Here is a 15,321-nt window from a genome sequence, read left to right as displayed (position 1 = left end):
TTTGACGTAAAATGAGAGAATTTTATACTGACGACCATAAGCGTTTGTGTTTCTAGCCAAAAGAACGACTAGCCTATGCTAACCTTGCAGGATTTGTGACTGGGTTTCAAATCATACTTTGAAATATGAATCGCTAACGCTAACTTTGTGGCTAACGTTTGCTAAAAATGTACTGTAGCAAGCATTTCTGAATGGTTTCGGATCATATTCATTTATGTTCATCAGTGTCACTGCTAGCATAAACGTGCTGAGCGAAACTAATATAAAACGCATTTATGAATAGTTTTTTTTTCCTCAAGTCATTGTTTAGAGGGTTAATACTCATGATATTTTGTCACTAAATTGATCTGAACTGAATTTCTGAAGCAGTTTCAAGTTATTTATGAGCGTTTGTGTTTCTAGCTAGCATTTGAGATACAGCTAGCGTACGCTAACGAGGCAGAATTTGTGACCGGGTTTTAAAGTGGTTCGCCAAATGCTGACTTTTGTGGCCACACAGTATGACCGTGCAGTTTCTTATGATGATGATGATGATGATGATGATGATGATGATGATGATAGATAGATAGATAGATAGATAGATAGATAGATAGATAGATAGATAGATAGATAGATAGATAGATAGATAGATAGATAGATCCTGACAGGAATTCTCTGAGGATAAACTATTAAATATATATATAACTATAAATGCTAAATAAGCAAAAATATTGGGACATTTTTTCCTACAACTGAGCTAGTAGACCCAAACTTGTTCCAACATGACAGTGCTTCTGAATGAACTGAATCACAAATTTCCACAAGTGACACTCCAAAATCCAGTGAAACCTCAACCATACACTGACGATTCACATATTTCCATTTCATTTTTCCAGTTTTTGCTTCTGGAATTTATTAGTTATATTTGCTTACTTTTATGAATGATCTTCATATTTTTGCACCTCGGTCAAATTATATTACAAACATACTGTGCATATTCATTTATTCATTCATTCATTTTCTCCCGCTTATCCGTAATTCGGGTCGCGGGGGCAGCATTCTAAGCAGACCCCCGCCTTCGACTGCTGCCCAATCCTCACAGCACCGTTCCTTATGGTCCCTCTTGCAAGTGGTGAGCCCACGGGAAGATATTGTAAATAAATAAATTAATTTATTTGAATTGTGTTTTATTTGGTCATTTTGAAAGAACGATAGTAAAAAAGGAATGTATTGATACATTTTATGTATTTGTATATATATTTCACACCTGTACAATTCCCCCCAAAATATCTACTGAAACATCTTCCCAAAAGAATGGAGGTCGTTATAACAATAAATGTGGAATAAGCTGTTCATAAATTCCATTCTAATCTTATAATCAGGTGTCTGGGTAGTAATGAAGCAGAATCTAATACGGATGTATGTTCTAGTGATAAATGATTCACTAAATGCCTGTGTGTTTTTTTCCTGCCTTTCGTAGTCTCTATTCTAAAATCCAGCCGTGTTTCTGAGCCCATTCATGCAAAGCAAATGTAGTAACTGTTTATAAAAATGTGCCGTCCTGCTGATTACGTGCCTCCAACGACGACATGGTTTATCTTTGCCTTAAAAGGAAAGAGAGCAATAAGCAGGCTGTCTGACTCGCCCCGGTATCCCTTTACAGCCCTCGCTGCCGAGCCCTTCTCTCGCTCCTCCTGTTCTCTTTCATTCAGTGAAAATGTGCAAATCTCATGCATTTTATAGACAATAATAAAAATATATGCTGTACATCATCAAAAAGGTTCTCAAGTTTGTCAGACGTATTGCACGGCTAATTGGATTGAATTATTATGAACTAAAATGAAACAAAATACAAAATTATAAAGAAACTAAACTGAGTATACGCAAAAGGCTTTTAAAAGGATGCTCTGCTGTTTTATGTGTGCTTTTATAGCAAAACTGGATGCGAAATCTCTTCTTTTATTTGAGCATTTTTTAAATTTTTGTTTTTGCCATTTTATAGCCATAACACTGGTGTGTATAATTCCCTCAACGCTGTGCAAAAAAAACCGCTCGGCATACCAATAACGCAGCAGCACCGAATGGCTTGGGTTGTGGTATTATTTTTGTGCAAGAGCTTTTGACCCCCTCAGCTTTTTTTTCCGAATTATTAAAAAATAAACCGTAACCCACTGGAGCTCCTTGGAGGCTGGTAGGTTTTTGCAATCGCGAAAAAACAAACAAACAAATGGCGGGACGGAGTTAAAGCGACTCTGAGCCCTGAGCTACTGCACATCTTGACAATCTATGCAGATTGTCAAGTCTCGGGCCGTGTGCCTATCGGAGCAGGAAACGATAGCCGTCGGCGTTTATTGCGTAATCGTCATTATCGCAAATCTTTCAAATGTAGGTCAGGAGTTTGAGGTCTAGCCATTATCCTGAAACCGAGACAGGACAAATGGAAAAAAAAATGAAACAAAGCAGGATTGAGCTCGGAAAAAAACTCGTCCAGACTGAGGATGAGCAGAAGCAGCTGTCGTTTATTAGGTAAGAGGAGAAAAGATGCTTTGTAGCCAGTGGTCTTCCGTGACTGAAACATGTACCAAAGCCAAACGTGGCCTCCTGAGATGCCTGCTTGCTTTTCTCCCATGACCCAGATCCAATGAGTCTCTCTCTCTCTCTCTCTCTCTCTCTCTCCCTCCCTCCCTTCCTCTTTTTAAGGTTGGGTTGCGCAATGCAGCTCACTCTGTGCCCTGCCCAAGTACATACTGCCTGGCTGCCTGTCGCAAACACACACACACACACACACACACACACATTTTCTATCTCGCTCTGAACCCATACATCCTTTCCTTCTCATCTCTCGTCTTTCTCTTTCTCTATTTCCCTCTCTCCATCTCTCTCGGCCCATCCTCCTCTTTCCTCACTTGTCCCTTTGTAACAGCTCATTGTCAACAGCCCGGGATTAAGAGCGTTGGACTACCCTGTTGCTAGGCAACAGTTACTGTGACGACCCGCTCCTTTTTCTTTTTTTCCGTATAGGAGGGATGGGTAAAAAAAAAAAAAAGGAGGATCAATTGGGAAAAAAAGGACATGCGCTAAGACCAGAGAGTGTACACGCGTCATTAGATTCTAATTATTGTCCAGGCATTTAAAGCTTGACTGTTATTTTTTCCTGCACAACTTGAAATCACAGGTCTCACTTTACACCTGCCACTGTCACACATTTTACTCAAATATCTGCTCAGGCTAAAGACTCTCACAAGTCATGACTCCCTGCCTAATATTGTGTTGGTCCCCCTTTTGCTGCAAAACAGTCGCGACCAGTCAGTAGCGACCCTGTTCACCACTGTTCCTTCCTTGGAGCACTTTTGGAGATACTGACCACTGCAGACTGGGAACAGCCCACAAGAGCTGCGGTTTTTGGAGACCCAGTTGTCCAGCCGTCACAATTTTGGCCTTGTCAAACTCGCTTAATTTCTTACACTTGCCCATTTTTCCTGATTCCAACACATTGACTTTGTTCACTTGCTGGTGCCAAGATAAAGAGATAATCAGTGTGATTTTACTTCACTGGTCATAATGTTATGTTTGGTCGGCATATAAGTGGTAGGAAGTGGGAGAAGTGGTAGCTCAGTCGTTAAAGGCTTCTGGATCGAAAGGTCACAAGTTTAAATCCCAGCACTGCCAAAGCTACCATTGCTGGGTCCTCGAGCAGGGACCCTCAACTGCTTAGCTGTAAGTTGCTCTGTATAAGGGTGTCTGGCAAATACCATAAATATAAACAGTTTTATGCACAATTATTTACAAATTATTAATAATTTACTGTACATTTAAGGCATTTGAGAAGCATATGAGGGGTTAAGTGCCTTGCCCGAGGGCCCAAAAGTGGTACCATAGGTGGTGCTGGGATGTGAATTTGGGAATCTCAACAACTTCCCCATTGCACTACCTTTTGTTGAGTATCTCATTTCTGCTTGTGCATAATTACACTGTTGTTATGCTAATATTATTATAGACAAAAACAGCATTTTTGAGGAACACCTTGATTATGGTCATGTGTCTATTTTGGGTCATGGAGTTTATCCTGAGAAAGCCACCAAACACATGGTGAGATTACAGCCTGGATGAAAATCCAATATCCAAGAGCACCATGCACAACACACGCATTTATATTCGCACGGTCATTCACAATCAAGGGCAATTTTAAACGAAACACCTTCTGGGAGGTGGGAGGAAAGCTCAAATCCTCGCACTGCCATGCTTTAGCAGGACCATTTAACCTCTGAAGTGACCTTGCTTAAGAGCACTAAGAAGAAGCTTGGCAACACCAGGGCTTGAACCCCCAACATTCCGAACAGTCACCCAGAGCCTCAACCACTGAGCTACCACCTACCCCAGATATAGCAAATAAATGTTGCTATTGGTAGATTATCACTTCATGCCTCCATGCCAACACTTCAGGGTTTATGAGGTGGGAAACAGGTAGTGGGAATAGGAGATCCAAATGAATTTATTTGTGCCCCCAAAGTTGGAAGCCCATTACATACAAACATTGGACTGTAGACTGTAGTACTTCTCAAACAATTCAGATATTCACAAGACAGCTCTTGCTCCACTTTAATCTTAAAAGAGGTGACAAATCATTTGTGCAATATTCTCACGAAAAAAGAGGCCTGTAGCAACATTGTGCACTCATCGGCCGGGTTAAAATTAACACGTACTAACTCACGTTAAAAGGCGGACCAAACCGGCATTTAACTGCGAGATAAGGACACTGAGTGCGAAATCATTTCAGAAGGATAACCGCCGGCTTTCCCACAGTCCCTCACTCTGATCATCAAAAAATTAATTTCGGCCCCATCTCTCAAGTTCTTTCAAACAAAGCGAAAACTTTTTTCACATCTGCGATATCCCACGGTGCCAAGCTGCTAAGTCTCGCAGGTACACCCTAACACTTTGCACTGTGAACTCAATTATCACTCTTGTACATATTCCTCCCCTTGTGGCTCACAGAAAACTTATTTTTAACTCTCAAACATTAATTGATAAACCAGGTTAATAAGACACTTCAGTTTTCTTGTCAAGGAACAAAGAAATCTTCCGATAACTGTCTTCAAACGAACGAAATGAGCGATAAAGAACAAGGTCCGCTATCAGGCCCTCCTCAAACACACCTTTATTGAACCGCCGAGTAAACCCGTATCAGATTCAGAACATGCAATGTAAATATCACCTGCAAAAGACCGGGCGCACTATTGTCAGCTCTTGTAAGAGTCATGAGCGTGAGAGTGGAACGCTGCGAACAGGATATATGAAATGAAGCTGATAAAGCTTTGTGGGTAAGCAGCAGGATGGATTTACTATGATGACAACGAGGCACAGTGCCTGTGAGGGTACGCTCCTTCGGCTGTGTTTAAATTCCCCGTGTGGTTTTAACAGAGCCCATCCAAAATTTTATGCGTGCTGACTAGCGTTATTGCATCGCAAGCCAATCTGATTTGTAACCCTATGCCTAGAATTTTGGCGTAAAGTAATTTGGAAACGTTCTTACCGTCTGGTTGTCTTCATAAAGCTTGAGGTCGTAGCCGCTAAGCTCCACACAAAATATAATCGCAGTTACACCCTCAAAGCAGTGGATCCACTTCTTTCTTTCGGAACGCTGCCCACCCACATCTACCATCTTGAAAGTTAGCTCTTTGAAAGTAAACTTGTTCTCGACAATGCCGGTGGTCATGTCACGGGAACGCAGGATGTCCTCGACCGTCGGGATGTACTCGAGGGATGAGATTCTGTCCAGGTCGTTCAGGTAGTAGGCAGTGTTGTCCTCAAGGTGATACTCGTTGGAGCGCTGGAAACACTCCTGAACACCTGAATCGGCCCACAAGCGTTTCATCACACCGAGCAGTTCGGGCGTTATCTCGCCCTTGCTCTCGGCAGGACCAGTTAGGGCAAAGAGTTGGACGGCGTCGTAGGCTCGGTCGGGGTTGTGGAAGTCGATCTTGAGCGTTGCGAGAGCCCGGATTATGCGTGTGAGCGAATCGATGGCATTGTAAAGAATCAGAGGTTTGTATTCCTTGCAGGCTTCCAGATTGAACCCGCCACTGTGGATAATCTTCATTTGCTTGACAATGGTGCTCTTGCCGGAGTTGCTGGTGCCGAGGAGGAGCAGTTTGATCTCGCGCCGCTGCCGCTGGCTCTCGGAGCGAAGGTGCCGGTCGATGCGCCTCGAGCGCCTGGCTGCTTCTTTTTCCTCCGAACTTTGCCGGCACCCCATTGTCACTTACGGGTTATACAACACACACGCACTCCACAATATCCAGAAGGTACAGGTTACACCCACAAAGCAAAACAAGGTCCAAAGGTGAGGTTTAGAAAGAAACCAAGGAAATCCAGGAAAACTGGCCAATCTTGGTGGCACAGCCCCAGTCCAAAGAGAAGGCCTATAAATTTGCCAAGTCAATTTCAGCTACTTTCATGTTCCAAGTTTAAAAGTTTTTGTTTTCGGTGTGGTCAACTTCCACAAACTGGCATCCTTCACTACCAGAACATTCTGCAAGAATACCGACTCCAACCCTGGTTCACGAACTCAACTTCCTTTTTATATCCCAGTTGCTGGGGGGTTATACCAGGGGACACCCCCCCAAAAAGTGATAGTTAAACTTAGCCTGGCAGTGCAGGGAGAAAGAGTGTAGCTCAAGCGAAAGCGCCACTACGTCCACCCACGTGTTACAAAATGAGCGATCCTCAGTGTTCCATGAGACTCGATCATCGAATGTTATTCAACACTCCTTCGGTTCTTACTTCTTTTCTTTTACAGCTGGTCAAACCTCATTCTCTGTACACACATCTACACACTGTTCAGACCTCTGGGCACCAGATTGTCCCACTGTTTCTTCGTTGCATAAGCCAACACTTCTCATGCAGCCAAAGGCAGGGGTTCCTGAAAGATAAATAAGAGTCACATATTAGATTTCATGGCAAGCAAACAGAACGTGTGTAGTAAAAAGCAGTGTTTAAAATAACACTTTAGGAGTGCTTGCGGTCGTTCGTGTGGCATGGTTGGTTTTGAATGTCGATAATCTCATGAGAATTTGGTGTAAACCCGTGATTTGTTTTTCACTTTTTGTGAAATGACTGCTGATTCCAATGATCTCTTTTATATAAATTTTATAATGGATATCAGTGAGAATTTTGTGGCAGTATCGAGGGTTTTTCTATTTTATTCAGAAAAAAAAACCCTCCTGCTGTTTGATCTTTTTTTTTATGTCACAGAGGCAGATTATATTAAGAGTAGCATTTTTGTAGTGTCTGGGGTTTTCAACACTTTAATTCACAATGGCGGTGTGAGACCTATTATGAACCTGTATGCAAATATGAATACTGTATAACACACACACACACACGCGCGCGCACACACACACACACACACACACACACACACACACACACACACACACACACACACTGTTCAGAGTTTTTTCTCTGCAAACAATGACACATGAATTACAAAAGAAGAATAAACAGGCACATACTAAATACACCTCTGTGTATGCGAAAGAGAACCATTTAAATCCAGGGCAGCCAAAAACACACAACTACACACACACACACACACACACACACACACACACACACACACACATACACACACACACACACACACACACACACTTTGCTGTTCCCATTCAGTCCAGACCTAGCTACCATGCTATTTGTTTTCTAGCTTTCACTGTGTATTCTCTTCCTATGTGTTTACTTATTCCTCCTAAATTCTGCATGCTTGTGTTGCCCCAAAGTGAATCAGTGCACACACACACACCTACACACACACACACACACACACACACACACACACACACACACACACACACACACACACACACACACACACACAGAGCCAGACAGGGTGTGAAACGAAAACAGATGTTGAATGAACGTCCTTGCCGTTAGACATCACTTTTCCACCCCATTGGCTTCTCCAACAACCAGATGCTAAGCTAAATGAAATAATGCTAAGATAGCTAGCTTTCCTGACTTTTTGCTAACATGTCTCTTGCAAGCCTTACGTCCGTGGTTGCATTTCAGGAAGACGCTACTGCAGCGTGCTACTAAAAAAGAGAACTATAACAGCACTACAAAACACAACAAGCAATCATCTTCACACAGGACAAATCAGAAGCATTGAAACCGTAAGAAAGCGATGCTCCCGAGGTCTTTAGCATGACATTTTCCCTTCACTTGAACTAGGAGACTAAAAACCTATTCCATGGTTTGGAGTGGACGATCTCCTGCTATAGAGCTCTGACTGCACCCCAGGCGTCCTCACTTTACCCACATCAGTTCCTGTAATGTTTCTGTCTTTACTTTCTCTCTCCACTGTTTCTGTCTCTACTACTGTATTTGCCTCTACTGTCCTTATTTCTACTGTTTCTGACTGTACTGTCTCTCTGTCTCCATCACTAGTGTTTCTGTCTCAACTTTCTCTGTCTGTACTGTTTCTGTCCCTACTATTTTTCTCAACTGTTTCTGTCCCTACTATTTGTCTCAACTGTTTTTGTCCCTACTATTTTTCTCAACTGTTTTTGTCCCTACTATTTGTCTCAACTGTTTTTGTCCCTACTATTTGTCTCAACTGTTTCTGTCTCTACTGTCCATATCTCCAATATTTCTGTCTCTGTCTCTTCCTCTCTGCTGTTACCATCTCTACTGTCTCTATCTCCACTGTTTCTGTCTCTAGTGTTTCTGTCTTTTCTGTTTCTCTCCGTATTGTCTCTGTCTCTTATGTCTCTGTCTGCGTTATTACCGACTCTACTGGCTCTGTCTGTAGTGTTTCTCTCTCTACTGTCTCTATCTCTACTATTTGTCTCTGCTATCTCCGGTGTCTCTGTTGTCTGTAGTGTCTCCATCTCTACTGTCTCTGTTTCTACTTTCTCTGTCTCAAGTGTTTTTGTCTCCAATGTTTCTATGTTTCTACTATTTGTCTCCACTGTATCTGTCTAATGTCTCTGTCTGCACTATTCCTGTCTTTGCTGTTTCTGTCTCTTCGGGCTCTATTTCTACTGTTTTAGTTTTAATTCAATTCAAAGTTTATTTCAGTAGCACTTTTTACAATGAACATTGTCTTAAATCAGCTTTGTTTGTCTTCACTGTTTCGTTATTTGTCCCTCTAATGTTCCTGTCTACACGATTCCTATCTCTACTGTCTCAGTCTGTACTATTTGTCTTTTTACTACCTCTGATTGTATTGTCTCTATCTCCACTTTTTTTGTCTCTGTCTATACTGTCTCTATTTGTACTGTCTCTGATAGATATCTATACTCGGACACACCGAAATGAGACTTTTAGCACTGTGATGATATCACAAAAATCAAAGGATCATTCTCACATAATTGCCTCGTCTACTGTTTAAGGAAGTGAAGCTCAGAGAAAGCAGAGTTTCCGTATCGTTTTAAAGGCCGAGAGAGAGAGAGAGAGAGAGAGAGAGAGAGAGAGAGAGAGAGAGAGAGAGAGAGAGAGAGAGAGAGATCGTCTTAACGATTCCATAAAATATAAAATATTCCAGCAGGTTCCCAAACTAAATAATTAAACCCTCCGAACACTGCAGCCTTGTTATACATCATTTAATATCATAAATTAATTGTACTCCATTCCTGTGCAGACTGGGAGAAAGAAGAAAAAAGAAAAGAAAAGCAATCACAGTGTTGTGAAAATTTCATTCTGTTCTGTGAGAAGAAGAAAAAACAAAAAAAGACGGCACCTGTTCACACAGTAGACTTTCGAAAGCCTTTTTTCAGCTTCTCCGGGACGCGAAAAAGCATCGAATTCGCAGCAAATCCACGTCTTTGACTAATTAATGACGCAGGAAATACGTTTATTTCAGCATATTTATGATTCATCTAAGTTTTGTTTCTGTCTCTATTGTTTCTGTCTCTTCTTTCTCTGTTTCCTGTGTCTGTCTCTATTGTTTCTCCTGTCTGTAATAATTCCGTCTCTGATTTTTGTGTCTCACGTGCCCCTGTCTATTATTTCTGTCTCAACTGTCTTTATCTGTATAAACTGTGTCTCACACGTCTCTGTCTCGATTCTTTCTGTCTGTACTATTTCTATCTCTAATGTCTCTTCTATCTCTTTATTGCTTCGTCCTCTGGTGTCGCTGTCTGTACTGTTTCTGTCTCTACTGTTGATTATTGTTTTTGTCTCTACAGTTTGTGTCTCTGTCTTAATTGTTTCTTTCTCTACTGTCTCTTTCTGTTCTCTCTCCTGTCCCTGTCTCTACTCCCTGTACTATTTCTGTCTCTACTATTTGTGTCTCACATGCCACTGTCTATTGTTTCTGTCTCTATCTGTATGATTTCTGTCTCAACTGTTTCTGTCTCTACCCTCTGTCCACCATCTTTATCTTTATTGCTTCTGTCTCTAGCTGTATTATTTCTGTCTTTACTGTCGTTTTTTTGTCTTTCTACTGTGTCTGTCTCAAATGTCTCTGTCTGTACTATTTCTATCCTGTCTCTCCCATCTCTTACTTTGTTGCTTCGTCCTGTAGTGTCTCGGTCTGTACTGTTTTTGTCTCTAATGTTTATATCGTTACTGTCTCAGTCTTTATTCTTTCTGTCTCTATAGTCTGTGTCTTTACTAATTTTATCTCTACTGTCTCTTTCTGTACTATTATTCTACTGTCTATCCTTATTGTAATGTTTGTCTCTACTGTCTCTTCTATTTTTTCTGCTATTCTCTTCTGTTTCAATCTGTACTATTTCTGTCTCCATTGTTTGTGTCTCTCATGTCTCTATCTGTAGTATTTCCATCTCAGATGTCAATCTTGTTTCTGTCTCTACTGTCTCTACTATTTGTGTCTATACTGTCTCTATTTTTATTGTCTATAAATGATGAAGGTTTATTTAAGCATATTTGCATATCTGTATAAATGATTACATATTAGACACGTACATGCTGTTTTAACACATTCTGACCAATCAGAATCAAGCATTTAACAGCGCTATGGCCATATGCATAAAGTTATACAGTATGATGCATTATTTATTAATACAATTTTAACAGATGTAACATAGTTCTGTTAAATATGAGACACCGTGTGTGTGTGTGTGTGTGTGTGTGTGTGTGTGTGTGTGTGTGTGTGTGTGTGTGTGTGTCTCTATCCTGTCTCTAGTTTGACTGCAGTTCTAAGCTTCAATCACACACGGCCTCCGTCTCTTCTTAATCCACCGCTAATTATAATTTTACTACAGTCCTTTGAATGAAAGACATCAAATAATTTACACACGTTTTAAATGAATATGTTTAACGGCATTAGAGACGATGATGTCATTCAGGATTCAGTAAGCAGGATGACATTGTTTAAAGAAATTCCTAAGAACTACGATCAAATAATATATTTGTATTATTCCATAATTAATCCCTCAATTCTTTTCACTTTCAACCAACATGCTGAGGAGTAGCGTGTGAACCATGTTTGTGTCACCACTATTCATTGCTAACAGCCTTATTGTGATCGACGTTTGTGTTCATTGGTTTCAGAAAAATACACAATATGAACAAAAGCATTGGGACATCTGACTTTTACAGCTATACGTGGTTCTTCCTCAGACTTCTACCACAAGGTTGGAGAAGTACAATTGTATAAGATGTCTGAAGGGATGAATGTGAACGCTGACTCCACCCCAGGCCTCCTCACCTCACCTACATCAGTAGCTGACTTTACTAACACCTTTGTGACTTAATAAACACAAATCCCCACAAAATCTAATGGAACATCTTCGCATACGAGGTTATTATAACAGCAAATGGAAACTAAATGTGGAATTGGGTGTTCTAAAAAGTAAAAAAAAAAAATGCCCTGGTAACCAAAAAGTCTTCTTTGTCCAAATAGTGTTTGTCTGATTACTGTTCTCCTGATTCTAAATCAAGTAAACAGCTCATATAATAATAACGAAACAAGTCAAAGTAGCTACAGAGTGAAGGCTTAACTGGTACATTCCCAAGTTAGTTGGGTCCTAAGTAGCTAATAAAATAATATTATTAGCAGCACCTAGTCTACATTATGGTCTAAATCATTTTGATATCTGCAGATTAAAAGTTATGAAAAGACTAAACACCAAAAATTTTCAATGTCATGTTTGTTTTCCCTAATACTTGACCAGGCATTGCAATTCCCAATCATGCCACTAGGGTAAAGGATAAAAATACACTAAAGGTAAAACTCATTCTGAGTGAAAACCCTTGAAGAACTCTTAAAGAACCACGAGTATAAACTAGTTGTTGAATTCAAATGAAGCATGGATTAGCCTCAGTATTATAAAAAAGAAAGTAATTTATACAAAAATATCCAAATTTATTCCATGCTAGATCAATGGCAGTTCAATATATTAAGGCGGGGGTGCACAATATAGCGTATATATTTACTATACTTTAAATAAATATACAGGGTTATTCAAAAAGAATGAACCGATATCATGACGCATTGCTTTAGTTCTTATGCATGGTCATGGAATGAGTCGGTGACCATTTAAAAGAGGAATTATCTATGTTGATTGTGAGTATAATACTTGTGACTTGGCTGGAGCTTTGTATCACTTTTCCCTAATAAAATATTGCGTAATAAAATCGGTTCATAGTTTTTGAATAGCCCTGTATATTTAGTATTTTTAATGTATGAAGATCATTTTGACATTTTAAAATCAGCTCGCAAGCTGAAAAAGTGGGAGCAGCTCTAATGCTAAATCCAAGTGACCAGAAGGTTATGAGTTCAAATCTCAGCCTTTCCAGATAGCATGAACAAACGTTATCATCGATCAGAAGAGAGCGAGCGTCTGGTTGAAAGCGATTGGCAGCAATATAGCTCAACCCCATCCTCATCTTTCCTCCACACCATGATTAATATGCACACTAGATTAATATATGCACCCCAATGAAAGCATTACCACAACTCGTCCTCGATGATATGCACCAAGCTCGAGTTACATCTCTCTCCTCGCTGTAATTTAATCCCGTCCCCTCTCCCTTAGGTTTGACAAACTGTCTCCCAAAAACAGAGAAACTGTCAGTGTATCTAATTTAATAAGTGACAAACAATCAGTGACGCGTGAAATCGGAAACACGGGGACGAGGTTCGGCGATGACGCACAGGTTTTATACAGAGCTGATTCAGAACCTTAGGCGACATCTTTGCACGCCTGTGATACCAATTCTCATGCAGTCGAGATTAAATACTCAGGATTCTCTGTGAATGTCCTGAAATAGCCACGATACTCAACTAAAATCCAACCAAACTCAGCAGATGGATGAGAGGAAATAAATTTATTTTTTGCTACAGTATCCAGAAACATCTTACAGTTGTGTGCCTCAAAATTTGTGGTAACAGTTTGGAAAAGAACCACATTTGGGCAGAAAATGAGGTGTTCGTCAGTTATTGTAGTGTAATTGAATATTCATACAGCTGTTCGCTCAACAGCTACTGCATTTATATATATATATATATATTAGGAATGGCTGGGTGAACGATGATGGTAAAAGGTTAATGAGGTGATGCAAATATTTCAAAAAGTGTGCATCATATTTGTATCATCGTTTTTTTACAAATTTGCTTCAGGAAAGAAAAATATTTATTTATATATAAATATTAGTAGATGCGCTATACTTTTAATTATTTCGAAAGTCACCAATATTTTGTGAACAATATTTTCTATGTAGATTAATTTCTCCTCCTGAGGGTCACACAGAATACAGATTAACATGGCAGAGGTAGAGCTGCATCTTCCTGGAAACAGAACAGGAAAAACTGCCCGGTTTTAATTCCTCTTTTTTCTTTTTTTGCACTATAAAAGGCTTAGTTTGTGAAAGGACCCTGCCCTTTACAAGAATCAGAAGGCACTTAAGTACACTGATGATGTGCCGTCTGTCTGAACCAAAGAAAAAAAGCGAACTATGCGTACCATACTGATTTGCATAGCATCGTATTATTTACATTGCATTGAATCGCATCGCATCGTGTCTATTGGAATTAAAATCGGATTGCACTGAAAAGTCTATCATTATTGTACATATGCATCAGCCGTAGTTATGGAGATGCACAACCCGAATATATAGCAATCCTCTCTGGGTTTTTCTTTTTTTTTTTACTATTAAGTATATATTTATATATAGTGATAATTTATTAATGTAAACAGTGAAACTGGATCTTGACGTCCTCCTATAAAGAGAAAATTCTCTTTATAGTCACAACCTTGACCAATAAATGAAAATATGTATTGTGTATTTATGAAGGCAAAGATCATTGCAAATACACACACACACACACACACACACACACACACACAGAATCATCCACTGAAAATTAAATGGAAGGTTCTGTCCCGCTCCACCTTTCATTTCCCCTCTGTTTGCCTAAACTTTTCATTTCCCTTAACTGACAGGTGTAATTACCATCACATGATTAAAAGGTTACACTCAACCCAGATCTCACTTCCTCTTCCATACAGAACTAGAGGAACTGTCACACAACTCACACTTTGTTAGTCACACTGAGCAGGAGGTGACCACACACCTGCTGATTTTTCTTTTTTTCTGTTGTTTGCTCGAGTTCACAAACCAAGAAGACAAAACTCTAGTTATAAGGTAGACAGAATCTACACGTGTACACATGCATAAAAAAATGACATTATTTAAAAAATTATGTTGACAAGCCAAGAATAATGTTTTTTTTACTTAAATTCTTTTACTGTTAAACAAAATATTGATGATTTAAATAAGAAAATCCGGAAATGAAACATTGCACACGTCACAAGTGCTGCCGTCCAATGATATCACTCTTGTAAAAGGCCAGATACCAAACAAATATACAATGATCTTGTATTTATTAATTAATTCTGGATTTCAGATTTTATATCTATTTAGAAATATAATTACAGTTTTTAGTTTAGTTATAAATTTTGTATGGAGTTACTGCTAAAACCTCTTAGTGGATTAATTTCCTTTTCAAACGCAGCAGTAAGTCAACAATTACAATTTTTACGTATTATAAAATGAGATCGTTCATTACAGTTAAATACAATGTTAATGTGAGTTCCTGTTATCGCTTATGCTGATGCTATAGCAGCTATACTTGTTCCCTCAAGCTTATACATACGAGGTGGTATCAAAAAGTTTCGAGACTCGCTCTGTTCACAAGAATGTACTTTACTTATCTATATTTAAACACTATCACCTTCCGAATAGTTCCCTTGCACAGCAATCCAGCACTCCCAGTTTTCCTGCCTCTTCTGGAACGTGTCCTGAAAGTCTTTTCAGAAAGGCAACCTTCTGCGATTCGCGCCGGGTCTCCGCAATGGTTTCAAAACAGCGACC

The 15,321-nt window shown here is 39.7% G+C and overlaps 1 protein-coding gene and 1 long non-coding RNA gene across 2 annotated transcripts in view; one reads left to right on the top strand and one right to left on the bottom strand.

Annotated features, from left to right (window-relative positions):
• The window catches only part of gnaz (guanine nucleotide binding protein (G protein), alpha z polypeptide), a 52,559-nt gene that overhangs the window by 14,144 nt on the left and 23,094 nt on the right, over positions 1 to 15,321 (bottom strand). Inside the window, exon 2 of the mRNA XM_083568816.1 lies at positions 5,513 to 6,901. Within this exon, the coding sequence (XP_083424942.1) occupies positions 5,513 to 6,235 (723 nt within the window). The 5' untranslated portion in view covers positions 6,236 to 6,901. The remainder of the gene's footprint in view (positions 1 to 5,512; positions 6,902 to 15,321) is intronic.
• Positions 7,235 to 15,321, top strand: part of LOC310741248 — a 248,859-nt gene continuing 240,772 nt past the window's right edge. Inside the window, exon 1 of the long non-coding RNA XR_014537904.1 lies at positions 7,235 to 7,434. This is a non-coding gene — a long non-coding RNA (uncharacterized lncRNA). The remainder of the gene's footprint in view (positions 7,435 to 15,321) is intronic.

This window comes from Silurus aristotelis, assembly GCF_946808225.1.
Source record: "Silurus aristotelis genome assembly, chromosome: 18".
NCBI classification, from domain to species: Eukaryota; Metazoa; Chordata; class Actinopteri; order Siluriformes; family Siluridae; genus Silurus; species Silurus aristotelis.
The sequence above is the reverse complement of the archived record's forward strand: the minus strand, read 5'-3'. Positions and strand labels throughout refer to the sequence as shown.